General features: G+C 44.8%; 3 protein-coding genes across 7 annotated transcripts in view; 1 reads left to right on the forward strand and 2 right to left on the reverse strand.

The window, feature by feature from the left end:
• Positions 1-6301: 6301 nt before the first annotated feature.
• LOC143429956 (uncharacterized) lies at positions 6302-20688 on the reverse strand. Of its 5 annotated transcripts, none has more exons than XM_076905843.1 (7): positions 20473-20688; positions 19167-19404; positions 17061-17192; positions 11772-11874; positions 11497-11683; positions 8303-8384; positions 6302-7987 (listed from the first exon to the last, which is right to left on the reverse strand). In XM_076905843.1, exons 2-7 carry the CDS (start codon positions 19317-19319, stop codon positions 7841-7843), a joined length of 804 nt encoding a protein of 267 aa, XP_076761958.1. In that variant the 5' UTR covers positions 19320-19404; positions 20473-20688; the 3' UTR covers positions 6302-7840. The 5 variants fall into 5 exon arrangements, with proteins under 5 accessions (XP_076761958.1, XP_076761957.1, XP_076761956.1 ...); XM_076905842.1 differs by having other exon boundaries at positions 19167-19407; positions 20358-20688; XM_076905841.1 differs by having other exon boundaries at positions 19167-19407; positions 20473-20687.
• Positions 20689-22213: 1525 nt separating this feature from the next.
• Positions 22214-24023, forward strand: LOC143429955 (protein disulfide-isomerase A4). The gene is made up of 6 exons (XM_076905840.1): positions 22214-22450; positions 22753-22938; positions 23012-23150; positions 23238-23399; positions 23557-23682; positions 23768-24023. Exons 1-6 carry the CDS (start codon positions 22321-22323, stop codon positions 23913-23915), a joined length of 891 nt encoding a protein of 296 aa, XP_076761955.1. The 5' UTR covers positions 22214-22320; the 3' UTR covers positions 23916-24023.
• Positions 24024-24493: 470 nt separating this feature from the next.
• Positions 24494-26377, reverse strand: part of LOC143429954 (ELMO domain-containing protein 2) — a 138814-nt gene continuing 136930 nt past the window's right edge. The window contains exons 2-3 of the mRNA XM_076905839.1: positions 26198-26274; positions 24494-25670 (exon numbers count right to left, since the gene is read on the reverse strand). Of these exons, the coding sequence (XP_076761954.1) occupies positions 24773-25670; positions 26198-26241 (942 nt within the window). The 5' untranslated portion in view covers positions 26242-26274 and the 3' untranslated portion in view covers positions 24494-24772. The remainder of the gene's footprint in view (positions 25671-26197; positions 26275-26377) is intronic.

A 26377-nucleotide genomic window follows, 5' to 3' on the forward strand; every position in this document is an offset into this window, starting at 1 on the left:
GCGCGCATACCGGCTGCCCAGCGATACGATCGACGATTCGCAAACAACCCTTGCCGTGAAAATTGCCCGTTTAGAAACCGTCGATACGTACCCTCTCGAGCGGATTCTGCTCGACGACCAACTCGTCCGAGCTTTATTTCCAAATAATGGAATGACCCGCGATATCCTCGCGATATCGACAGTTCGCGTTTCGAAAACTGACGAGAAACGATAACGAGCGATTGTATTTTCCATAAATTCTCCGTCGAAACCGGGCCAATCGCGAGATGCAGCACGCCAAAAATATAACGCTGCTCGTTAATTGCATTCGACTCTAAGCGATCGTGCGACTACGTCGATTCAAATATCGACGAGCGATTTTCGAAGCTTCCTTTTTCTCTTCTTTTATCTTTATTTTTCCCTTTTTTTCTGGATCTCGACTCGAACGATCCGACGAGTGGTAGCCGTGGATTTTATTTCGTTTAATTTCCTCTCGGGTACAATATCTTCGGTGGGGCGCATAATCGGCACATCGACCGTGCGCTGCGTAATAGACAACTAAATATTATTATCCCTGGGGCGAAATGTTTCAACGGAATAGTTTTTAATATAACATCGCTGGCTTTGCATCGTCAAACGGGGAATTGTGTTTCTCCCTCTCTTTTAACCTTCCCCGTTCTTTGACCTGTTTTTTTCCACTGCCTCCACTTTCTCTCCCTCTCCCTCCTTTCTTTCCTCTCCCTCTCTTCTCTTCTCTCTGCCGCATTTTTCTTTTTTGTCTTTCTCGTTACGATCGCAACATGCATAAAGTATGTCCATACGTTCGGATAATTTCGCAAACAATAATCCTGCGTTTACGGATGGAGATTAAACGCGAGATTCTCCGCTGTACTGTAAATTGAAATGATGCGCGATTCCCGTGAATTATGATAACCGTGATGAAATCAGGTCAAACGCGAAATACTGGCTTCCGCTCGCCATCTTAGCCGAGCGAAATTTATTCGCATTGTTCGAGCGAAATTCAAATCACGGACGAAACGCACTTCGGGAGCCATTAGAGGACGTTTCGCTGCAACATTTCACCATTTCGCAACGAAAGGGTTTCTGGTATTCGCAGATATCGAATTACTGCCGCGCGGAAAGTGTCTTCGAACGCGTACACCATTTTTGTTACCTCTAATAAAGCTTAACGCATTTCACCATATACGCGCTGATCTGCATGTTCGATAAATCGTATACACCCCGGGCATGCATTTCGCCAATTACCTTTTAAAACGCCAGCTTTCGAAATGGAAAAACTACCCATGTGTCATATTTAAATTGAACCGCATTAAATTTAACCGTGAGAGAAGCATCGCGCGAGCACCGTATTCGCGATTTCTAGCTAATGTCACGAATCAGAATTATACGATTCGATTTCAGTCGATCGTGGCAATCCATTTACGATAGTAGTCTCGTCTTTCGGTAATTACGCTCGCAACTGGAACATAGAAATCGTTTCAATCGAACGTTCGATTCTCCTGGCGTTGCTACGATGAAAGCGTCGATGTTTCATTCGTGCACGCGGAAGTGGCGACACGATTTTCCGAGAAATTTCAGAGCGTGATAGAAAAATTTCGGGCTGCAAGTAGTTTTCCTTGCGCCCGAATAAATAAGTTTCAACGATCCGAAACAGCCGTCCGCCGTAAAGCGTGAAAATTGCTGCCCTTACGGAGTACCGGGGAAATTCGGCTGTTCGTCGGGATAAATTGATCGTGGAACGCATCGCGTTACGCGGAATGCCGGGAATAACTCGTGTCTCGGGTGTGCGCCCGGCTTAAAGTAATTTGAACAAAACCATGGCGAGTGTTTTCCATGGCGGTGGTTAAATAACAGGCGGTGAACGTTTGGCTCGATGAAATTCCTGTAACGCGATTCTTTCCCTCGTCGCTGCGCTTTTTTTTTTTCTCCCACCCCCCCGACGCGCAATTTTCTTCCCGCTGCACCAGCGAAAGCGCGCTCAACGTTCCGTATTCCTTTTATATTTACACAACCGTTGTTCGCAGCTCGCCGGCTGGGAAATATCAAATTCGGGGTAAACGAACGTCGAAACGAAAAATTCGGCCGATCGATATTACAATCCCGGTGCTTGATCACCGTTTTCTGCGCTGAAGCGTCCCCCGGCCATCAGTTTCTGGTCATCAACGCTCTCAACGATAACTGTCATACAACGACATATCGAATCGCATCGATTGCCCGGTTTAATAGCCTGCAAATTGTCGCAATCCATGCGGGTGCGTACCGTTCGATTCCATCCTACGTTCCTTCCCCCGGTTCATCGGCGATCTTTTGTCTCGCATTTCGGCGTACGCACGCCTACACACGCGCTTTTAATCAGCCCTGTTCGAATTTCCATCATCCGAGCAACGCGTGAATAACAGCCGGAACAGTTCGAAAATTACGTTAGCGAACCTACGGTCGAAGCGTTCTCGCCGCGCACGCTATTCTTCCTTTTATTTAGAGTAAGACGTTTTATCGACGGTAGGTTGCACGCGGAAGAGTGCGCATCCGTAAGGAGTAGCCCGCCGCGGAGACGTCGTTGAACGCCAGTTCATTGAATAACCCTCGATATACGGAAAAGCATCGGCTCCCTCGATATTTCATGCATCGATGCGGGAACAAAAACGGCGAGAGCGGTGAACCTCTTTCCGCATCGGAACGGGATTACCCACCGTGCATTCGTTTTTAACGTTTCAAGGAGCGCGGCAAGAACCGGGGACGGTCGGTGAATTTTCAAATCAATACAGCGTGGTTCTGGGCGCAGGAAGTTCCTCGAATTTAATACCAATTTGTCCTCAAGTTTGATCTGGAACTCCGCTGAGATTTCGATTCCCTAACGGACCTCTAAATCGCGAATTCGCTCCCCCCCTAAAGGTGTAACTATAATAGAGTTATTTAGAAACAATGAGGCGAAGGAGTAATCGATCCAACTTTTTCCCTTCCTCTCGGATTTCCTCGAGAATTAATCAAATTCCAAGGAGTTAAGGGCGCTGGCCACGGATGATGAACGGCATCGATCGCGGAACACGCGGCGTTCTAACTAAAATTCAATTGAACGGCATTCCTCGCGATCCCGGACCACGGCTCGTATTCTACTTGAATCACGGTTTCACTGGCAAACTCGATAAAAATGGCGAACGGGGCGGCCGCCTCTGTGACGCAAACGTGGTTCCCGGCCCGACAAAGTTACCGTGGGCTACGAAGACAAATGGGCGAACGTGAAGCCGACGAGCGGAGATGAGAATCGGAATCAGGGCCGTGTCGAAATTCAAATTCACCGGGCGTGCCCCCGTGACGCGCGCCAGAGCTCCTAGCCGCCACGAAAGACGTGTGCACGCGTATACCGTGTACCGTCGGCCAAACGATCGTTGCCACCCATAATTTACACTCGCCCAGTCGCGTTTATCACCGCGCTTGAACACCCGCGAAATTAGAATTTACATTTTCCGAAATAATATTCGTTCCGTCCGGCGACAAGGATGCACGCGCGCGTCCGAACTGGTTCGTTTCGGTCAAATCTTTTCGCGCGACGCGCCATTTCAGTCTGTGTGGAAAATTCGAAAAGAGGAGGACACCGCTATATACAAACACTGTGGCCGCGACGCGGGCACCGATTCCAATTTTTCTCCCGCAATTACAATGTTATTTTACCGAACGAGATTATTCGAACGCGATTCTTTGCAATTTGATGGGATGAAATTTAATCCGAATGGTAGGTTACCAAACAATAGCGATCGATCATGGTACCGTGTTCGTCTGCATAAAGCTGGAATCGAACGATGGAACTGTGGCGAACAAATATTACGGTTCTACCCGCGCGGAGCGCGAGGCACCCCTCGTCGGTATGGGCTCCGCGTGCCGGCGAAAGTTCTGCGATTTCGCGAACTATCGCTCACGCCCGGTGCCGGCGATTTACAAACAGACAGAAAAGGCTCCGCCGGCTGGAACTTGTAAAATCAATTATCGCCGCCGGCGGTAGTCCCGTTGGGAAAAGCGATTTCGAAGGAGATCGCGCCGCGACGAAGATCGATCCCGTGCCAGGGTGGAAGTGAAAAAGGTGCCGGGCGAGCGGAATCGCGATTCGATAGACTTATTTTCAGCTCGCGTATCCGACGCTTGAAATTCGGAACGCCTTTAAGATAGTTTTCACGTATTTGCAGAGAAGGAGGGGAGTAGCTTTTTAGCTGTCTACTTGGCGCCGATGGGGAAACAATATATATATATATATATTCGAGCGGATCAATCCTTTAGTTGTATTTATCGTCGACGACTCTGCCATGAAATCGAACCTACTAACGCTCGTGACTAGCGCCTGAACGAAAAGATAGCGAAAACACAATTAATCCCAGTGTCTGCACGGGGATGTACCGTGAGACAGGAATTTATTGTACTTCTCTTAAAGGCGCGGAGCAATTAGCGATGAAAAATAAAAGCGTAAAGTCTACCGAGCTACAAAGGAAGAAAAGAGCGTGGAACACGTTGCCCGCATAAATTATCCGATCTCTAATTAAGTAGGACCGATGCGCTCGTTATGGCCGGGCTGTTAATCATCGGACTCATCGTCGGATGGGACTGAAATTTTTCCGCCGCTTGCACGGTCACGTATCTTTGCGCGAGACGAAATTATTCGAGCGCGTTCGCGGGGCTCCGCGTTGGCAAACGAAAGTTTGGCTTAGTTGCTGGCTACTAATAAATTTGTCCACCTCTCGACTTATTTGTCGTCGATTAATTATCGATGTTTATCTGCGTTTTAACAAGCGCTGGAACAATTATCCGCCGGATATTAAGAAACAAGAGGGTTCTCACTCACCGTTCGCAGACTGCAGCTTCGCGATCTTGGTCCGATGATTCGAGGAGTATCCGTTTGTATCCAGAATTCCCGCTTAATGGAAAAAGATGCGCACACACACACACACGTTCATCACACGCGCACAGTCACTCGTAAAACGCGCACTACTGATTCGACCGTGTTTCCATAAACGAAAAGCGTCGCGAACGAGTAAAATTCACACGCGCAGCCTTTCATACCGTGATACGGACATCCGTGAGGTGCTGGGCCAGATGGAATATGGATAAGGAGCCATAGGGGAGAACTGGTTGCATATCGATGACAAGTGGAGGAACTGCTGAACTGTTTCATCCATTCGGCACACTCGAGGGTAGTATCCCTTTTCCCTAAAATTACAATACGCATTGGTCATACACATTCGCACGTTTCACCATCAAAACAAAAACCGTAACATTTCATTTCGTTAATATCTTATTTCAGGGCTGCCGCGCGCCGACTCTGTCCAAGGGTGGAATGGCAAAGAAAAGTGGGTACGAGCGATTCGAAGCGGCGATTCGATTCTGCCCGAAAGCAAAGCCGGAAATTAAAGAGTCCCCGCAAACAACCAACCGGAAGGAACGGCGATGTTTTTCTGTTTCTACAAACAGAAACTCCGGTCTCTAAATACGCGTCAAACAGCGTACGCAGAAGGAAGGGAAAAAAATAGGTGGTGGGTGGTGGCGGGAGGAAGGTCCGAGGGAACGAGGCAGCGATGACCAATTTTCGCCGACACCGGCACTAGCCACGTATCTCATTTCAGGCAACACCGTGGCGACCGACCCAATTTCGCGACAATGCGCTCCGCGATGGCAGCCAGAAACGAATAAACGACGGGGAATAGGAGGACGGGCGGGAGGAAAAGGGCTGAACACCGGCGGAACGCGGTGGGCTCGCCGAAGGGAGGATAGGGCGGCTGGGTGTAACGCGCGGGCGGTTTTACGCGGCCGTACGCGAGTCGCAATTCATGGGGCGCAGGAACTGATATTTCGCGGAAAATGAATCACTCTTATACAAACGAACGGACACACAGCGGTAACGGGACACAATAGTCAGACAATGGGGCGAAGCGTAGCTTTCGGACGGCGGTGGCTGCGGCTCGGACGGCGGGATCGTAACCAGGAAGATGCGCGACAACCCTGGATTTTCGTAACGTTCCAGGGGGGCGGAGGGCGCGGCTGCGAAAGGATGAAACCGTAGGTGGCATCCGCTGTGCCCGAGGACGGGACAAAGGTGCGCGTTTTGAAATACAAACTGCACCGTACGCCGACAACATCGGAATTAAATTGGCGACGTCCATTAGAGGTGAACGTGTCCGCGTCTACCCTCCGCCATTAGGCTCCGCTCCGTCCTGCTAATTAACATTTAATTAGCATGTTGCCGATCGATGAAAAGAAGGTACCACGTGTAATCGAATATTCCCTTTATTTATTACATAGTTTAGCGGAAAGCTCGCGTTCGTGGTTCCTATGCATAACTTCGACGGCAGTAATTTCTAACAAAAAGACACGACCACTGTTATTCACGCGCCGTCTCGTCCACTAAATTTCACGTTGCTAAACTGTTTTCGTTGGGTTAATATATTTCGCCAAGAAATACAGGGACCCGGAGGAATCATGTGCCGCGGGACGTGAGAGCGAGACCGTGGAACTGGTGCGCGCGTCGCGATACCTTTTGGTAAATGAAAATAAAGGAATCTCTGATGCTTTAAACAATTTCATTCGTTCCAATCCCTTTAAACGCAATTTCGTTGGACCGCGGATACCGGGTCCATGGGCACTTCAACCTGAACTTTCATCGAGCATTTCCCCTGAAATATTATGAAACAGCGCAGATGTTTGAACGTTGCGTTCAAACGCACGGCCGCTTCGCCCCGTTTAGCATGGCACGCGATATTGCAAACTGTTTTACGAGCCACGGCTGTTTCTCCTCCCGTTCTTCGCCCATCTGCCGGCTTTCGTTCTTTGATGCCCGTGAACCGAAGTAACCAATAAAGTTTTTCAGGACAGCGGACCGAGCGTAACAAGGGACATCTCTCTTGACGAGTTCGACGAGCTGAACAGACTCTATCTGGCGCACACGCGCACGCACAGCCGCGCAAATATATTCAAATTGCGTTGTTCCTTGATGCTCGTGGAATTTGAAAACCATGGGCACGACGAGCCGGTCACGTTCTCCCGAGATTGCTCCTTTGAGGCTGGTCAATCGTACCACCACTACCCCTTTATCAAACGCTCCACCGTATTCTTGGAGGGCTGTCCATGAAATTTAATAGCTCGCCCGACACGTTCCTCTACTCGACTCGTGTGTTACTTTCCCCAAGCCATTCGTACTGATTGCTGTCCCATATATTTCTACGGACGGTCGAAATCGTTCTTTTAACTCTCGATCGGGAGAGGTCTCTCCGCGTTGGCGATTCCCGATGGCCGATGGTCTCACCAGCGAATAGAATATTAATTCCATTTGTTACAGAGGAACGATAACTAGGATAGTCGATCGGTTGAACATTCAGAGGTTTCTTATATCTACGACTATATCAAAGTTCGAAGCGCAACTGACTCGACCCAGGTTCTCGCTGGAAAATTTAAAGCCTCTGCCTACAGTAAGTACGCACGTACGCGCGTACAGAGTATTAAAGTACGTTCCACGAAAAATTGCTGGAAACGTATTCCTAAATTCTTGTTACCCTCTACCTTTCGTCACCATCTACTCTACCGTTATTTCTACGCTTTACGCTGTCAATTAATTATACACTACGCGCCGCTTCCTGGATTACACGGCTCTCAGCGTTTCATTCCGTTTTAGTTACATCCTGTATATACCTTCCGACTTCGATGATTTCATAGCAATCGTTCACTTATTTATCCATCCCCGAAGACTTGCTTTAATATTCTTTCCGACAGGAAGGGATTCCGTTGGAGTTGTTCCATCGCGTCCGGTGAAAGTGGATGATGCGACGCTGGAAGATTTCTTGCCTCCTGCGCGGCAAGTGGAAATTCAATAGATAGTCGAACGGTAGAGGATGTTGTAGAGATTGTTACGGTAGGCGTGATCTATGGGAGCGCCGTGACCTGGCCGACCCCAGAACTTTCTCCAAGTATCGAAATGTCTGCGACAGCTTTCCTGCTCTATACGTCGTTCCTCCTGGAACGTGAGCGATCCTTTTACAAGAGTTACACGCGTTTGGATAACAGCTGGCGGAAACACGGCTGAATCACGCGGATACCAATCGAACCGAACGATCATCGAATCCTCGTCGAGTACTCGCATCGGTAGCGTTACTTTTCGGTTCGATTGGTCATCGTCCCGTCAGAAGCTGAGAGCCGTGCACGATAAGCACGCCTCTAACTGGCTTCGATTGCGTAGGATACGAGCTAGATCCGATGCAATTAGCTCGGATTCGACGTTTCGCCAGCCGTTGTTCCACTGTTCTTCTCGTTCGTTGTACGGCTTACTTACCAGTGCCCTCTCCCGCTTTCGTCTCGTCTGCTCGGCAAGTTCAGCGATGTACTCGCGATCTCCCACTCCCACCGCTCGTAATCTATCGAGAGAACCGAGCGCGGATAAGCTCCAGCGGATTCGATCCGAACGATCTCTCTGATTTCCGGTGAACAGAATTTAGAACCGCCGTGACTAACGAGACCGCGAGAAAATTGCGTGGCGAAAGAAGCGAGACTTGGCCTTCGAAATGTCTTTGGCCCGAGATCGGCGAGCACGTGGAATCAAAAATAGAGGGGAAGATTGCGGCGTGTAATTGCTTGGCGCAACGGTGGAAACGCAGTCGGTTAAATTGCGGTCGATTGCAAACGCGATCCTTTCACCGGGCGAACAAAATGGAAACGTCGGTATAAATATTCCGATGCTAACTTCTGATTCCGGTTGCGCGGATAATGGTTGCCACGTTCATTACGATACGTATGAAAACTTACGGTAATGCCGCGCTGTTGCGGAATTGTTTCAGTTCGTAATCAGCGTCAGACCGTTCCGCGGAATGCCATCCATTCTCTCCTTCGAAAATGAAAAGCTTCTTTTGACTCGCGCGAGCCGAAGCCACTCGAATGCTATTAGCTAGACTACGAAAGGATTCGCCCGCGGAAACCGGGGAACCGTTTTTCCCTTAAGAAAGGATGCTCTCCCATTTGTTCGATAAACTCGCCGCGTGCGCATAAAAATTTCATTGGCCCGTCCCGCTCGAAAAGTTGGCAAGCATCGCAATGAAATGTGAAAGCACGTTAAGGGGAGCCGTGAGAGGCAAGAGAAGCGTCTGGAGAACAGGGATCCGCCGGAAACTGTATCAGCTTCTTTTACGATGATAATATACGAAGCAAACATGCCCGCCAACTGTGCGCGTACTTGTTACCGAGCTTCCACCTATGCACGGGAATGACTAACTTGCTCGCAATGCAAACTTTTGCTATCCCACGGGAATTATTGAAATATCGATTCCGAGACACGCTCAGCTTTTTACCGCGGGCATTACGCCAGGCACCGAGTAGCTGCGTGCATTTTTCATCGGCGCTTCGCACCGTGATAAATAAATAAACGTACCTTTGTACGTTTAATACGCGAAGAAATATCGTTAGAAGATCTCGCGTTTCATCACCGCGCGATAAAAAGCCACCGTTAAGAGGATGAAATTACAAGAATCCATTTGGTTTAGCCGGAAGGTTGAAGCGCGCATTTGAAATTAATTCCTTGTCTCGCTGTCGCGGGAGACTTAAGCCGTCTAAACATGTAAGAATAGATAAGCTAAGCGGTGTTACCTTACGGAAGATCTACGTGGGACGGTAAGTCCGTTAAGTGTACCTACCCTTTAATAGCTGCGCGGATAAAATAGTGGAAACTCTGACGAGAATACGATTTTCTTACTACACGTAAGCTGATCCCATTTCTTATTAGAGGATTCCCTTCGTTCGTCACGTGGTACGATCGTCCTCTCTATTTCATTAAGAACCGAACGGAGGATAACGAGTGATTACCTGCCACGTATCGATCCGAGAGCCGTGGAATATTTAAATTCTACGTAATTAAAATGTAACGGATATTCGTTAATTAAACGAAAGTACATAAGAATACGTCAGAAAAAATTCCGACATCTTCCGAAGATGGTCTATCCGTAACCTTCTATAATCTCCTTTCCTAAGGAAGTAATAAAAGCTTCCTAGCTGCATTCTTGTCGGAGCTGGATCAAATTTTCAAATTGTACTCACGGATCTAACGAAACGAGACGTCAGTGGTAGTGGAAGCAGCGCTTTGTTCTGATGTCTATTCTTCCCTCGAGAATCATTATGCGCAAAAAGTGTCCTCCCGTTAACAAAGGCGCGAAACGAATTAGACACCGACCGCTCCTAGAATTTTCCCTATCTGGGCACTCTCCTTTCTCCTTTGTTATTTTGTAAGAAAAAAACAGAGGCAATGATATAAAATTGCGCCGCGCTCTAAGCTCGAACAGAGGGCGGCAGAGATAGATTTCAGTAGAAAGAGCCGATCAATAGTCAGCCGCGGATCCGGGAAACGTCGAAGAGCGCGGTATCTCCTCGCGGGAATAATGAATCCCGAATAATTCGATCGCGACGATACGACTACGAGTACCGAAAGTTCCGTGCATGCCTCGAGATGCTATCCGAGACGAAGGAGATCTCGTAACAACTTTACTCGTTCGAACGAAAGTCGGCGAAAGGAGCCGTGGAATACTTTGAGAGAAAGAAATTTTGACTATGGTCCACGGTTTACGGCCAATCAGCCACCACCCTCGAAAGAGTTAAGAGAAGGTAAAACGCCGGCAGACGTTGCAGACGGCATCGAGTCACGATTCAAAGTTCCCCTCGCTTCCGGCTGACTTTTTCTTTGAGCAACCGTGCATCTCAAGTAAAAACTCTGAAACTATCCGTGCACTTAGACCGGAGCGTTCCTTTCCGAACGATGCTACGAAGAGCGAGGCAGGATCGCGGAGAATCACCGCGAAGAAAAGTAATATTTCAAAGTGGGAGGAGAAAGTAAACGGAAAGTGAACAGCGGAGGGAAGACAACACTCGACGAGGCAGCAGTCTCGGGCAATTTTTCAGCGTGTAATTACCAGAACGGGTTCGAACGAAGGAGGACCGGGGTTCGGCGGATGAAGATGCTGGTAGGAAAATCGTGTTGACGAGCACACAGCGCGACAGATTGTGCCATTGACGAACATTCGAAAGGAAGGGGGGTCGCTGCGAACGGGTGGCCCACCGGTTTAAGTTGTCGAGGTCGAGAGAGTTCAGGTCAATGGGTTGATTACCTGTAATGCAGTTACATCCCCCGAGTACCGTAACAACGCTAACCAGACCTGCATTGTAGCCTCATGGTTCGTCGCATTTTGATACGATGTGTCTTTCGCCACGTCGAGAATATACTCGAGCGAGTAAGGAGGCATTCAGCGCGACGAAACAAAGGCAGCAGCCCCACAAAGTCGAGTTTCCCTCGTGATAACGAAACTTTGAGCATCTGACGAGAAAACGGCAACTGCAAATTGCTCGTAGCCGAACGAAGACGAAATCGAATAGAGACGGTGAAAAAAAGAAAGAAATAAAGAACAACAGTTACCGGAAACCAAAATGATCGACGATAGCAAACGGTAAAGGGAAACGTGAAATTTCACTTGCACGCAATATACTACGTACGATTCTATCGTATATCCAGGATGCGTGGCATCGGTGGCAACGTGACGAGTGCTTTGTGGTTTCGTGTAATAGCGCCTGCTGGTCAATAGCGGCACCAATTCCACGCCCCCGGTCAATTCGTACACCTGAATTTCCTCGTTGTAACGATTTCTCCTATCTTCTGTCGGCCGCGTGTCCATACGTGCACCTGCGAAACGAACCCACCCATAAACCAAGAGCACCTACGCTTGGCCCTAAGCCCATCGTCAACACCGAGAATCTTCATCGCCGTTTACCTGATTCCGTCCTGCCATCGAGATGCTGCTCGGTATCCGTGACGGCCAAAGGATTAGCGGCCCTTCTGTGTAACCTTTCGATCGTCGAATTGCTCGTCCAGCCCTGAAAGGATCGAAAACGGTAACTCGTCGCAGCGAGCGCAGCTTGCGCGGTGCTAACCGAATCGGTTTAAGTGGAATCACTGGGGGTACATTAGTATTCACGAGGTTGGGTTCGCGTTGATCGCGCCTCTAAGATCTAGGAACGTGGCAGCGTTAGCGTAACATCGAGGTGCCGTACTGGATCCGACGCGATCGCATGCATAACCGTACGGGAGACCTCGCTATCCTTCCCAAGGATCCCCCAAGTTTAGCCGAATACTTGGACGCAGCGATTAAAATCGAGGATCGTCGAACGACCGTGGCAGACGCAGCAGTAGCTGAGCAGACCAGAGAGGAGGGAATATAAATCAAACGGTAAATCACGCGGAAGGGCAATAGACCCTAGGAGAAAAATTGACCATCGGGTAATCAGTAATCGCTTAGGTGGACTAGACTCGACTTAACGCGGTCGTTTCGTTCATTCATCAACGTCGCTCTAGTTAGCTGGTTAGTTACCGCAAGGCCCGAGCGCGGTTTATCATGAGGAAAAACAGAAAAAACGAAAGAAACCCCGGCATAAATCCGGCGGCTATAAATTTGTGTCGAGGAACGGGTCCCGCGGTAGGGAGACAACGGAATGGTATGGACAGGCGAAGCAAGATGCACGGGGCCGAAAGATATTCTCCAGCGGAACGGGTTCCAGAGGATGGAGAGGCGAGGAGGGCGGGAACCACGCGATGGAAGAGGGATGGTATAACGACGAGAGGACCAGCTTACACGGGCAGGAAGAAGTAAACTTGCCTGAAGTGGAACGCGCTGATAAATTTCAGTTTAAACTTTCCGGCCGCGGAAGCCGGTCGGGGGATCGTTCAATTACGCAGTAACGCGGGGCACGGTTATGCGTTTGCCGTTCGAGGATGCTACCGGCGGTTAATTAAAAATAAAGAGTTCCGTTCTCGGCTCGATCGTTGCCACGGCTGAGGGGTCACTAGAGGGAAAGCCGAAAGGTGGCGAGCTACCCTCCGCTGGACGACGCGCTCGATTGAAGCCGCAGGTCTCCACGGAAACGTAACCGTCCGTGTCTCGAAAGCGCGTTAATATAAGCGCTAATTTCCACTTCAAACGTTGTTTACCGACGCCCACCGTGTACGACGATATCCATCCAGCCCCCGATAGAAAAACCTGCGGCCGTTTTTCTGTCGACACGGTACGCGCTCGTGCATTCGTTTCCACGTCAGAGGAAAGCCAACGAGTCTTGATTGCGTCCCGTCGCGGACCGGACGATTACGTCCCGCCTTGCTGCCAGGTCGTGCATCGCGAGCTAAAATAAGTAATAAAACGCGCAAAGCCACGAGTCGGCGGCTAATCGATCTTAAAGTGCGAGACGAAAAGTGCGAAACGAGAAGAAGAAGGAAACAAAAAAGAGTGAAACGAATAAAACGAACCCGGGAATCGAATGAACAAGCTGAAAACATATGTACAAGCACACGGATAGACCGTGGTGAATCCCTATATTAGCGGACAAGTTTACGAACAAGAAACGAAGCCAGCGTAATAAGCTGATCGGTTACGGATCCACTAGTACTTAACGCATCAAGAAGTATGCGTACCATGGATTCGAGGAACCGCACACCCAGCAACTTGGGATCCCTCCAAGGAGCTCCGCCAGGACCAGGTCGACCCCAGGGCCAGAGAGGCGCCAGCTAAGCACACGGCGTCATAGCATATTAAGCAGTTTCCAAGGTTCGTTTCGTATATCCACATGGTAGCTGGGTTCGCGTTCGAGCGCGTGCTCGCGATCATTGCACCTGGTGCGTCCTAATATGCGAGATATTATTCACCGCTTGAACACGAGATAGAAGAAGAAGAGAAAAAAAGTTTCAACTTCGTCTATTCCCTCTAAATGACGGTGGAACTGTCGCGTACCGGAAGATGGGGAACGTTCAAGCGTTGAATTCAACCTGCAAGACGGCGAAAATTGACGATTCTCGCTCGTATCGCGTTATTTTCCAGAGGAAGGTTCGACAGCTGAATCCGATCGAGCGGCATCGGATCCCTGGAACAAAGGGACGGCGTTACGCCCTGTTTCCCGTTGAAATTTTCCTCGAAAATTCCCCTCGCCATGGAGTTTCTCGTGTCTCCGGGAGAAATTGACTTTCTCGCGAGGAAGCCAGCGTGGAAACATTTCGGACTCTACGTGATCGGGGAACGATACGTCCGCGGACCGACCGGAAACGGGCTGAATACTCGGCTACGTCGACGCTCCCTCTTTATCGACTTTATAGCCACGAAAAAGATGTTTCCCATTTACAGTACAAGGGAAGTCCATTACGAAACGCCTGTTACACAGAGATATACGCAGCCCCGAGCAAACTTTGCTCATTTCGAACCGTTTATAATGTTAACATTATTATTGCGCCAACTTTTCACGTTCGCTAAGCGTATTCGCAACTTTCCGTGGGCGTGGATGAAAAAACGAAAAGAAATATGTCGATAGTTGGAAAAGTTAATCACTGTTATTCCGTGTAACAGCTGCTGTTCTCTGAGCTTACCAAATAACGACCGAGCTGTATGAAGTTTCAATTATAAAGGAAAGTCTGAAGGGAAGATCCTTGGAAGAGATCGGAACCCTAACTGCCGGGGGCAACAGCAACCCTCTCAATGGACGTACCCGAGAACGTTAATACGGTCTAATCTAAATTTATGCAACAACCGAAACCTTTACGTACCCCATCCCGATGATCAAATTATCCGAGCAAATTACTTTAATGATCGTGTGTTATCCGCAAAAAGATCTCCTCGGGCCACGTTAACAAGCTATCGTTAAGCACGTGAAGAATATCGACGCTAACCGATCGATACGCGACTAATACATATTCTATGAACCAAATGGTTTGGGGGTTACGAAAGGGTTCCGTGAGCGAGGTCGCCTCGGATGTTAATGAAAGACAACGTCACCGAGGCGACGGCAACGATATCGCCAGGTTTTATCAGCAGAGGCACGATAACGACGACTGTGACTGACCCTCGATTCTTTCATCAGCTTATAGGTTCGCCGATAGATCAACCTGCTGCCATCTTTCAACCCTTTGGCGGTAGCTTCCTCCCCGCCGTAGCTACCTTTCTAAATATCGGATATTAAGACCGATAAAAAATTGACTTCTCGTTGAATTTCTTTCGCCTGTCCCGAGGACGAAGAAAAATCTCGGGCAAGGATCACTCTGATAAAGTATGCCTGATGACGACGTCCTGGCTAATGGAAAAGTGGGAACATCACCGAGTATCACCTATTTTGCATCAAGAGACTCTTTATGGGTCGTTTGGAAGAGAAAGCACCAGATTTTCCAGAGGCAAGCTAAAATTATAGCGTACAAGACTGCTTATGCGAGGGCATAAGGACCGCGGTAAACTACAAAGAACACGAGAGAGCACGGTGTCGGATGCATTTTTTAAAAAGGCCGAAGGAAATTAACCGAAGAAGCTGCATAGAGAGCTGGCATAAAGCATCCACTTTGCAATCGTGTGTTTTGACCGGGGAACGGCAGGGTATATCGGGCAGAGGCGGCGGCTGCGCACTATCTTTTTAAACTTTGAATTGCAAATGATCTGCCCGGACTAGTTCTCGAATCACGGCCGCGAACGATCTCTTGTCGGCTGGCCTGCGTCACTCGAAACATATCGAACTGGAAACGTTTGCAGTTGCACTTGCACGGTTATTAGCGGACAGCTGCGGACGGTGCTTTGCATTCGATGATAACGGTTCTCGTGATTGCCGGAATAATAAGGGTTACCTTCGAGCACCTCTGCCCTAATTCTTAACCAACGATCTTCGATCCTACTTCACTTCTCCCTTGCCATCCCTTCCCTTCCCTTCCCTTCCCTTTCCCCGTGCATATTTGTATACAACGCCATGTCGAGGAGTAATATTATTCGTAGATTTTCGTGCCTGGAATCCCGCGATCTTGTCGTACGCTGTTCTCGCAGTGACTTTTTGATTTGATAGGTATCCTCGTTACTTTGCCGGAATGGAATAAATTTTATTCAACGTCTCGAGTAACGCTGAGTTATAATACGAGAGAAGTTCGTACCCTTGGGTAGAAGTAACAGGATATACATTTTCATTAAGAATAAAGCAAAACTCTCGAGTTGCCGTGCAAGCGATTCTATTAATTTTTAACAAGACGAGCAACGTATAAAATGCAGCAAAGAGGCACCGGTAGAGCACGGGTAGATGAACGAAAAGTGAAATTCCATCGTTGCGGTGCTGAAATTACGACGGATTAAAAGGACGCGGCGAAGCCTTCTGGCTTTAAATCTAGTATTTCTTCTTTTTCCTTCTTTTTTTCACTGCGAAACCAATAACGCCAACAACTGCCGACGCATTTAAGAGTAGTCAGCTAAAGGGAGGTAATTACGGACCACTTGTACGTTCAAAGGGTCATTCGAAATTGAAACCGCAGATTGAAAATCATTAATTCATGCCCGGATGATCGAATTTTGAGCGTTCCGCTGTCATCCGCGGAAGGAGTAACGTATTGTTTGCGCCACTGATTGTGAGAGGAATGATTGAATTCCTTAACTTGGCAGCAAGACCAAATGACTGGCGTGAACAATTGATTAATAATGTTCAGTTGTTTGAAAGGCGCACTGATTGAAACTTCCCTGTGCTTGGCTTCCGCACGCATTCGATTTACGGATTTTCATCTCGGACACCGCGTATAATGAATGAATAATATCCAATTTGTTGCTGAATATTTTATCAACCGTATCCGCGGTATGACGTGCGGATAGTAGGACTTTTAATTCGCGGTCCTTCACTTTTTTCCTACTATCGTGTACGTTTTTATTTTTTTTTATCCATTTAACCGTACAAAAACAATAAAAGATTGTTTGATCGGGGTACGCGCGTTTCATCGATCCAGGCAAATCCATTAGTTTGCGAGGAGACCGTAACGAAATAAAAATTTCAGCGGAATGCATTTGGTAGAAACGGCGAACAGCATCATGAACGAAAATCCAGATATCTGATGAAAAATGTCAGTTGTTATCCGGTCAGGAACAGTCGAATTTACGTCAAATATAGTGAAAATGATAACAGGAAAAAAAAGGTCTGTTTGTCCAACTCGAATCGAAACGTTTTTCCGTGGAAACGACATTTTCCGTTGAACATCGACATTTAAATGTTACGCAAAACGTTTAAAACTTTACCTGGCCGAAATTGTGACACTTCGGTGGCTCCAGGGATTCTAGAGGGACGTTTTTCTTTCTAAGGGTTGCGGCACAAGGAGCACCACCCCCCGGCTTACCCCAAGGCGAATAATTCTCCAAGATTTGCTGGAGCTGTAAAGAGGAAAGTACAGTTGTTTGCGAACTTGATTTCTCGGTCGCCTTTTTAAGAACAACAAATATAAATAAACGTGCTTAAATAACGAGCGCTTAAACTAGGATTTCTAATCGAATTTGGTAGTTAAGAAATAATTTGTGCTCTTCAAAAATTGTCTACGTGCATCCGCGATTCGATCGTCTGACCATGCACGGATCGATACCACTGCACGTCACACAACACCCAAGATTCATCGAAAATTCACTTCCAAGTCTCCTCCGATGCAGAGGACAACGAAATTTAAAAAAAAAAAAAAAGAAGACAGCTTTCCTGCTAAAAGACCAAACTCATTCTTCCGTTCCAGCGAGCTTATTCTCTGGATAGCAATGGTCTACCAGCGAAACTCCATGTTCGCTAACAACTTTTCGCGAAACACGGATGCAACTAATTTAACATTTTTACAATAGAATTGAACGAGCAAAAAGCGCAAAGCCCCGATAATTTTTCGTGAAAAGTATTAAAATAATTTGCGACGGTACCATTATTAAGCTTTGTAACGAATCATTTTTCTCATACAACATTTTTACATTACAAAAATCCCCCGGTTATACAAGTGGAAATTTTTACGATGCGAGCGTTATTTAAAACGGAAAGAAAATAAACTCCACGAAATCCCCATTTTAACCTGGTTCTAGTAAAACATTTTCATCGGACTGTGAACTAATCCATTTCACGAAAACCGTAACGAAACGTGCTTTTTAATACCAGAATCATGGGGTACGGGTCACGGATTTTGAATTTCTCGTTGATTCATCACTGTAATCTACGGATAAATTAATGTTTCTGTTTATTATTATATGAACGGAAATTTCTTGCCGCACGCCTTCGCAGTACGCTAATGTTCAACTGTTCTTAATCCGACGTCGGACCGCCGCGATAAGTAATTCGGATGCACTTTACGGCCCTGAATATTTTAATCTTTTATTGCATTTCGCGGTTCCCTTCCCCCCGCTGTACGTATGAATCTTCCACCAGAAATTGTTCTCTGTGATAAAAAGAAGACTCGAGCCAGCACTGATAATACCCGCTATCCCACCGCCTCTGCATAAAATGGATATTTACAACCCTTTTAAACGGAAATTACGCCCTTATAAATTGTACGCCTGATTCGTGAGCTAAAGTGATAAAACTTAAGATTTTTTTTAAGTTTCGAACTGTAATCAACACATTGCGTGTACACGAGCAGATGCCGTTATACAACTGCTCGTAATTTATCATTGCAAAATAAATATAACCTTTGCACGCTGGACGTCACTGAAAGTGATGGAAAAATTATAGTTTGTCTAACGATAAGTAAAGGTAGACGAAGGTTCCGTTTTAAAAGTGATGGAAACGTTTGCGCTCGTTAGCGAAATACTTCATACAACTACAAGTGGCTGACGCGTTGAATATTCACACTAATTACACCAAACGAATCCGAGGTGGAAAATGAAATTTCAATTGGTATACTCGAAGAGACTGAAAAGCTTCACGACACGAAGACCGCATCGAGAAATATTTAAACGGCTCCCGATAAAGCGTTACGCCATAAATCATTTCAGATCGAGTTATACGCCAACCCTTGTTAGCGAAATATACCGTTCAAAGGAGGGTTGAAGCTTTTTCGTCGCGAATTACTTTCATATACGGTTTCGAGTGTTATTTCTCATCCCTATCTTACGAAGAAGCTTCGTACACGCTCAAGCAGGAGTGCAAACACTTGAAAGCCCATTCTGGCGCAAGAAATCTTTTACACGGACCTCGTAAATCTCTATAGTTACCGTCGAACCTTCGAGGAAACGTTATAACGAGGGAAACCTAAGAGTTGTCGCCGACAGGAAAGCCGTTGATCTTTATCCGATCAACGCCCGGCGACACCGGCAAACAAAATAAAGTTAGGAGAGGATCGTGCTCGTGCTCGTGCTAACACAAAAGTCATTTACGACGCATACTTCACGCTGTTCGCGGTGTTTTTGACGTAGCAACTCCTCCTTTCGCCGTATCCACAAGGCCGTTCCCTCTTGAACGGCTCGCCGTTCTCGTTCCTTTCTCGCGTTCTCCACGGCTTCCGGTACATACGTCGTCTCCGGGATTTCCTGCGCCATTTCGGTCCCGGTGTCTTCCTCTTAATAAAAGGACGAACAAATCACGAGCATCGCGTGCAAGAGAACACGTGGTACGTGAGCGGATCTTCTGGAAATCAAATGGATGTTTCTCAGGAAACGAATGAGCCTGGTTCAACTGAACTTCTATCAAGATTCTTTCAGGTTTTCTCGAAAATTCTGAACCACTCACCGCTGATAACCATCGAATGACTGTCGCGTAATCTGATTTCATCAAACGCAACGGAAACACGCACGAATAGCACGAGAAACCATGAACGTTCGTACCGTCGTATCGATTTAGCTATAAAAATACATATATTCGCGATGCGTGGAATGCGAAGGAGCTGAGCATAGAAGCGGAGGAGCTTCTTACGCATATTTGCATAATGCCGTCAATATTTTTTTATACGGAAACATATATGATCTTATTACGAGGCACTTGGCGGATTTGATATTAATAATGAAAAGTTCACGCCGCGCGAAAGGAATCTTTATGTTTGAACGAAGTCACGACCGTTCGAGTTGAAAGGTAATCTTAATTGCTTCGACGAATGAAGAATGCATTCCAATGTGCTTTTCCAAAACGGCCAAACCATTAACAACGTTGCGTTTTCTAACGCTGTGAACATTTCACTTGCAAATACCCCGCAAAACCACTTCCCTCTCAAAAACAGCGTGAACATACATACATTCGATTCGAGATAACGGCTAAAAAATTAAACAACGTTGAATAAAACATTCTGCATACGATTATGTGGCGTGATCAAGTTCCCTGCCAACAAAAGCGAACGAGATTCCTACCTCGGTCTAAAAACTATAACGTACTGCTTCCAACGACCAACAATAAGAACGGATAAAAACTTTATTCGGATCGTCCTCAGTTTTTTTTTTTTTAGCTAACCCGAGGATGCGGATCGATTCGATAAAGTTTCCGGTTCTCTTCGGCTGGTAATTAGGCCGGATCTCGAACATTCTTTTCTTGAACTGGTCTCGTGCGGCGTTGTTTTACGGAAGGTAACATTAAGTTTAATTACTCACGATGATGCAGAAGTTTCGCGTGTTATGGGGAACGGGACCCGAACCCGATGCAGGTAACGCAGCAACTCGCGAAAATACTTGGTAAACCGATTACATCCGTACAAAAGCTGCTCACCTGACAACGAGAGCACGCGACTGCCAACCACCCCGTGAATCCTCCCTCAACGTCGCTTCGACGAAGTCAGCCACCCTGTGCTGGTTACCGACGTCGATTCTCCACATACCAGCGCATCCCCCTCGGCCGTACACAACCGCTATATGCGTCACGATTTACGTCGTCGTCGCCATCTACCATTACAGATATACCAGTCGACCTTCGACTACTGGCTCGTGACCAGGGCTGTGAAGACTCATGGTAGCACCCCTTAACACGGGGAAAAATTACGAGGACAATCAACGAGCGGCGGAGAAACGATATCAAAACATGCTCGGAGCGATGGTTCTATCGGACTGTAGATATTTAAGCATCGGAGGATTTCTTCGTCAAAATTTGAAGCGTTCCAGGGACCATAGCGTCGACCATTGATTTATCGAAGTTACGATGCTAATCAATTATCTAACACCGTGCTCGCGCAAACAGAAATTTTCAGCAAACATGTATGATTGAGTTATCGATTCAATACTTTTGGCTCGTACTCGTGCTGTTCCGAAGCTTGTTTGATCTGGTCGAGTACATGCTGCGTACACGTTGAAATGTTGATGTAACTTAAACAAGCGTTGCGTGTTCCAAGTAGACGAAGCTATCGCGAGCCACTGACCTTCTGCTGGTGTCTATCAACTGGAAAACTACCAGTAAAAGCGAACGAAAGAGACAGCAAAAATGGACAAAAATCTATACGATCTATGCATTACTTGAACATTTTTCCACACGCTATCGGAGTTGGCGCGATAAATAAGTTGTGAAACATTCAGTGTATTTTGCATCGAGAGGAAAAGAACTCTCTCAACCGTAAGTGCTAAAACCAGAAAACAATTCATAATTCGAGCTGCACCGCAGATATTTACCCGAGACCAGCTGTCCTGTTCGCCAAGAGCGCTATTACTTTCTGCTGAAATGTCCTTCTTAGCTTTACTTCGCCGTTGTCCCGGGCACGAAGCAGGATTTATAAACGTACGCATAAACTTTTAGCGACACGTGGAATATGTAACTAAGCCTCGAACTACAAAAAATCCATAAACTAAAGATCTTCCAAGTTCAGAGATCAGAAGACAGGAGAAATATATGGAAATAATGAGAGATGTTGTTCGTTGGCATGAAACATTAGTTCGTTGTATAATACATTGATAAATTGAACGGATACGTATATCATTCTTCTTCGAAATATGTAAATCTTGCTTATCGAGTACATGTTGGTTGCACAGTATTTCAGTATTTTTATCAAGTCTAATATTAGCTTTGTACGGATGTACAATTTTGTATTATCTTTTTATTCGTCATTCAGTTTTCATCCAGACTCGGCGCTTATGATCAATTTGGTCCGATCTGTAACAAAACTAGCCCGGATTTTCCCAGTTGGCAGTCATGGATGAATTGCCAACCCTATTATCTTGTAAAAGTAATCTAGTACTTTGTATCTTTAAAATGAGAAAAAACATGAAAACATATTACATGTTCCTTCGTTATCTTTAAATATCAAATTTCTTTTTTTAATTCTGCTATTGCACGGTTCCTAGAGATACATTTTTAATGTGTACTCTAATCGAAATAAAAATGTTAGTTTGTCCTAGAATTTCGATAAATTTCGAAGATTATCGCGTGAAATGAAATAACACTATTAACGCGTCCTCTGATTGATGATAAATTATTGTTAGATATATAAAGTAAACTAAAACATCCGTGACTTTAGGCAGATCGCGAACAGAGTATATAATGAAATAGGATAATCAACGTTAACCTCTTTGACGTATACGAGTTGCCGGTGAAAATATTCCATGCAATATTGTTGATCTAATTCCAGGTGAAATGTTACGACTAACATTTTTAATATCGATATGCTGTTTCGCTGGCGTTTATTCCGCCAGTCTTGAAACAGTAAGTGACGAAGAGCTTATAAATCTTATAAAAACAGAGAAATATGTGGTCGTGCTGTTCTGTAAGTTTTTATTCGTATCCATGCGTATCTTTCTTTTCTGACTGCAAGAGCTGTTTAATGTTGAGAATTGCTATAAAAATTCGGACAAGAAACCTATTTAACACAATTTTTCAATAGAATCAATCCATTTCACCTTATCCTTTCCACAAAATCTTTTCATAACCTATCGACGAAATATAAGTTTTTTTCGCATATATTCCTTTCTCTTTTTTTCAAGCGGAATAAATCGTAATTTGTTCAGTTAACAGATTACACATTTTTTTCTCTTCCTATCAATTTCTATGTTTACGCAATATTTATAGCACGGAAAGATTGCGAGGCATGCGACAATTTCGAGAACGAGATGATCCTATTACGGGAAGATTTAGTGAATACTTTGTCTGCTTGGGTCGTCAAAGCCATTGACAGCCAATTACTTCGTCTTTACAGTGCCGATAAAGAGCCGGCGGTTGTATTTTTCCGACATGGAATGCCTTTGCTCTATGATGGTATAAACGTGAAGAAAAGAATATATTTTGATAGATGATACTTTTGCCAACTTTTTTAAGTTGTTTCTTGTAGGTCCGCTTAATGACGAAGAGATTTTGACCATGTTCACTGAGAATAGGGAACCCACGGTAAAAGAACTTACAGACGATACGTTCGAACATTTAACACAAGCAAGTAGCGGGGCAACAACTGGGGATTGGTTCGTAATGTTGTGAGTATTTTAGTTTGTCTGAATGTTTAGAGCGCATCTCACTTCCTACAAGTATAATCATATCCTCTGTACATTCTTTAAATAAAGTTATAGCACAGACTGTGTAGAATGTGTGAGAATGATTGCAAGGTGGGAAGCTGTAGCTGCAAAGCTGAAGCAAAGGGTCAATGTAGCACGTATCGATAAGTATACAACCGGTGCTTACACAGCCAGAAGATTTAATGTTTACGAAGTTCCTACATTTATATTGTAAGTGTGAAGGAGCATGCTCTTTGCTCCGAAGAGTAAATCACCTATTACATTAGAAAAATAGCAAAAATGCAGATTAGAAGTCGCTATAGTAAATGGAACTTAATAAGGCTATAAGATGCTTTACAGTTGAACATAATTTATTTTGTACTTGCAGCTTCAGACATGGTAAAATGTATCGCTATCAGATTCCGAAATATGATATTAACTCTTTCGTATCGTTCGCGAAAGAATGGTACAGAAACGCACGCGCTGAACCAGTCCCTGTACCGCAAAGCCCATTGTACGTTTGAACACATTCTTAGTGGATTCAGCCTTTTATGTACGGACATCTGTACAGTATAATTATTACATATTTTTCTTTTCAGCGACGATGTTGTACAAATAAGTGCAGATTTTCTTCGTGAAAATCCGTGGGTGATGAAGCTCGGCAGTATAACAATTGGTGTGCTTATTATAATTTCTGTAGCTTCGAAATTTAGACGTAAAACTGAGACGGCCCAAAAGAAAGACTAACTATTTCGTATATCAAAGGCACATATTATGGGTACTGTGCCAAGCTATTAACATTTATACCTGTATAAAGCACATTTATTTTATAAAGAACAATTAACTTTTAAATAAGACTAATTTTTTTTTATTTTTAACAAGTCTTACAATATTCTTTCCTATAATATTATACATTCGACCGGTACCCATAATATAAACGTTTGAAAAAGATATAAATAGGTGTACATTCTATTTCTGAAAATTGCATTTTTTTATTCTATATAAAATATGTATAATAATTATTCCAGGATGATTTTTCTTTCTTTTAACAAAGAAATTTTCTATGTTTTACAATAAATACTCGTGAATAAAAACTGTTGCTGTTACAGAAACAATGCCTGTAATATTTACCAGACATCAAAATTTTTTTTCTAAGGAAAAATGTCTGAATTAATATGTCAATAGTTCTTTACATTTGACACGCACCTAGTCAAAAGTTAAATAAAAACAGATTGAAAGTAACATATTTATTTGGATATACGTTGTACTTCAACTTATTTATGCTAAACGATTTTCCTGTTTGACTGTAAATCCCCTCCATGTATATATTCCCTTATTTATTAACTTTATTGCCAGTAGAAAAATAAAGTAAAAATATATCAAATGTATCAAGACTTTTTGTATCTTTCTGTAACTTAATAACTTAATGATACTTCTTGTATTTTCCAAGATTTACAATATAATGTTGTTCTCTAGTCATTCATAAGACAATCTGTGCGACGTATATTGCAGAAAGTAGCTTTGTGCACTGCAATGATAATAATATTCATTCTCTGTGTGATATCTTTTTGGTCTTATCAACAGAAAATATTGCATTTATCTATTCAAACATTATCGACAGATATATTTATCCTAAAGACTGTAGACGAGTCTGCTAGTGCCATTCTGATGCTATTTTCAAACTTTTCTTGTATAGATGAGAATTCCATCATGTTACTCGGTTTCGAATGAATCCAAAACCCATCAAATTCGTAGAAGAGATAACAATAAAAGTGATGAAAAGCACGAATGGTTGGAAAGCCTTTCGAAGAATTATAAATATGGGTTTTAGCACTTCCATCCCTCAGTAATCTTAGCGCCATACTTGTTAAATTTATGCCGACTATCGCGAACGCGTAACCGTAACGCGAATGCGTAGAATGCGACAATACATGCGCAGCGGCACTAGGATACTCTTGAGCGAAGTAAACTAGATTTTCTAATCCCAAGATTCCCATTCCACGGAAGTCTGTCTTTGGATCATCACCCTGAAAGCCAATTTGTTGCCATTGCTTGGTAACTCTAGCGTCTAATGGCTCATGAGGCATCAACAACTTCCACAACTTTAACAGCAATAATTCGTGCTCTGAATTTTCAGCATCATATGGAGTTTTCCTGAGTTCCTCGCATTCCACGCAAAGCTGTCTATAACCCCATATTAATTCTATGCATTTGCCAAACGACTTGGCAAAGTCAGGATGTGCAGTTGGATTTATTTTCTTAGTTACCATTACAGTTATAATAGCTTCCTTTAAAATTTTATGCTCCGCTTCCTTTGTGATCGCATGTTGATCAGCAAAGTCATTTAAATAGGCTACAAGTGTTTTAATATTAGGGTTTCTAGATAACTTAAGAGATTCTTCTACAGCTAGTGTTCTTCGTGCCCCCGATGGTTCTCCGTAACAAATTCTTTGAAGCTCGCACATTTGCGTTGTATGCCTTAGCAACCATTTTACAATGGGTCTGAAATACCAGCGTACTAGTGACCACAGATATATAAACATGTTTTCTGTCAATGAAGAATCTTGGTACAAGGAAAATCCGCTATACTCAAGTTTTAAATTAACCTCTTACTGTCATCATATTTCTAGATGTACAGTTTCTACGTCACTGGCTTAAAAGATATGAAACTCTAACAAAAGATCCAACACTTTTTGGAATTTATTTCAATAAATACAACGTTCTTCTGTACTCTCCATTGCTGTTAATACCGATGCACATAACCTGTGGCAATGGAACTAACATGCATGTATATATTACAGAATGTCTGGCTCTGTTGAATGGATTTTAACTTCATTTGTTAAATGTATTCACGGTCAACTTTTTACTTTTACATTACATCACAGAAAAACCATCGGATAGTTTAAATAATTAGCTTCAATACAGAGAAAATCAATAATAATGTACTAAACTATGTAACGTGGTATCCATGGTAGAAGAGGTCACACACTACGTTATCTTGTACCAAGAATTCGATATAACACACATACCCATTTTGCATCGATTTGGATAATTTTCTTTCGGAAGAAAACATAATGGACAGACGGAAAAAACGAAGAACGAAAAACTTGGAGAATATTTTTACAGTCTTTGTCGTTCCGTTTATCGGGAAATTATCATTTCACCTTGAATAATATCTACCCTTACTAATTATGCGATGTTTACAAACA

Source organism: Xylocopa sonorina, chromosome 12, assembly GCF_050948175.1.
Source record: "Xylocopa sonorina isolate GNS202 chromosome 12, iyXylSono1_principal, whole genome shotgun sequence".
Taxonomy (NCBI): domain Eukaryota; kingdom Metazoa; phylum Arthropoda; class Insecta; order Hymenoptera; family Apidae; genus Xylocopa; species Xylocopa sonorina.

Bases quoted from the DNA above. Each gene is read 5' to 3' on its own strand.
- LOC143429956 (XM_076905843.1), bottom strand. From the start codon at position 19,319: ATGGCGCAGGAAATCCCGGAGACGACGTATGTACCGGAAGCCGTGGAG. The intron at 11,875-17,060 runs GTAAAGTTTTAA...CGATCCTTTCAG, and splicing joins AGTGTCACAATTTCGGCCAG to GGCTGGACGAGCAATTCGAC. The intron at 11,684-11,771 runs GTAAACGGCGAT...TTCGTTTCGCAG, and splicing joins CGATGGCAGGACGGAATCAG to GTGCACGTATGGACACGCGG.
- LOC143429955 (XM_076905840.1), top strand. From the start codon at position 22,321: ATGTTACGACTAACATTTTTAATATCGATATGCTGTTTCGCTGGCGTT. The intron at 22,451-22,752 runs GTAAGTTTTTAT...CAATATTTATAG, and splicing joins ATATGTGGTCGTGCTGTTCT to CACGGAAAGATTGCGAGGCA. The intron at 23,683-23,767 runs GTACGTTTGAAC...TTTTCTTTTCAG, and splicing joins CCTGTACCGCAAAGCCCATT to CGACGATGTTGTACAAATAA.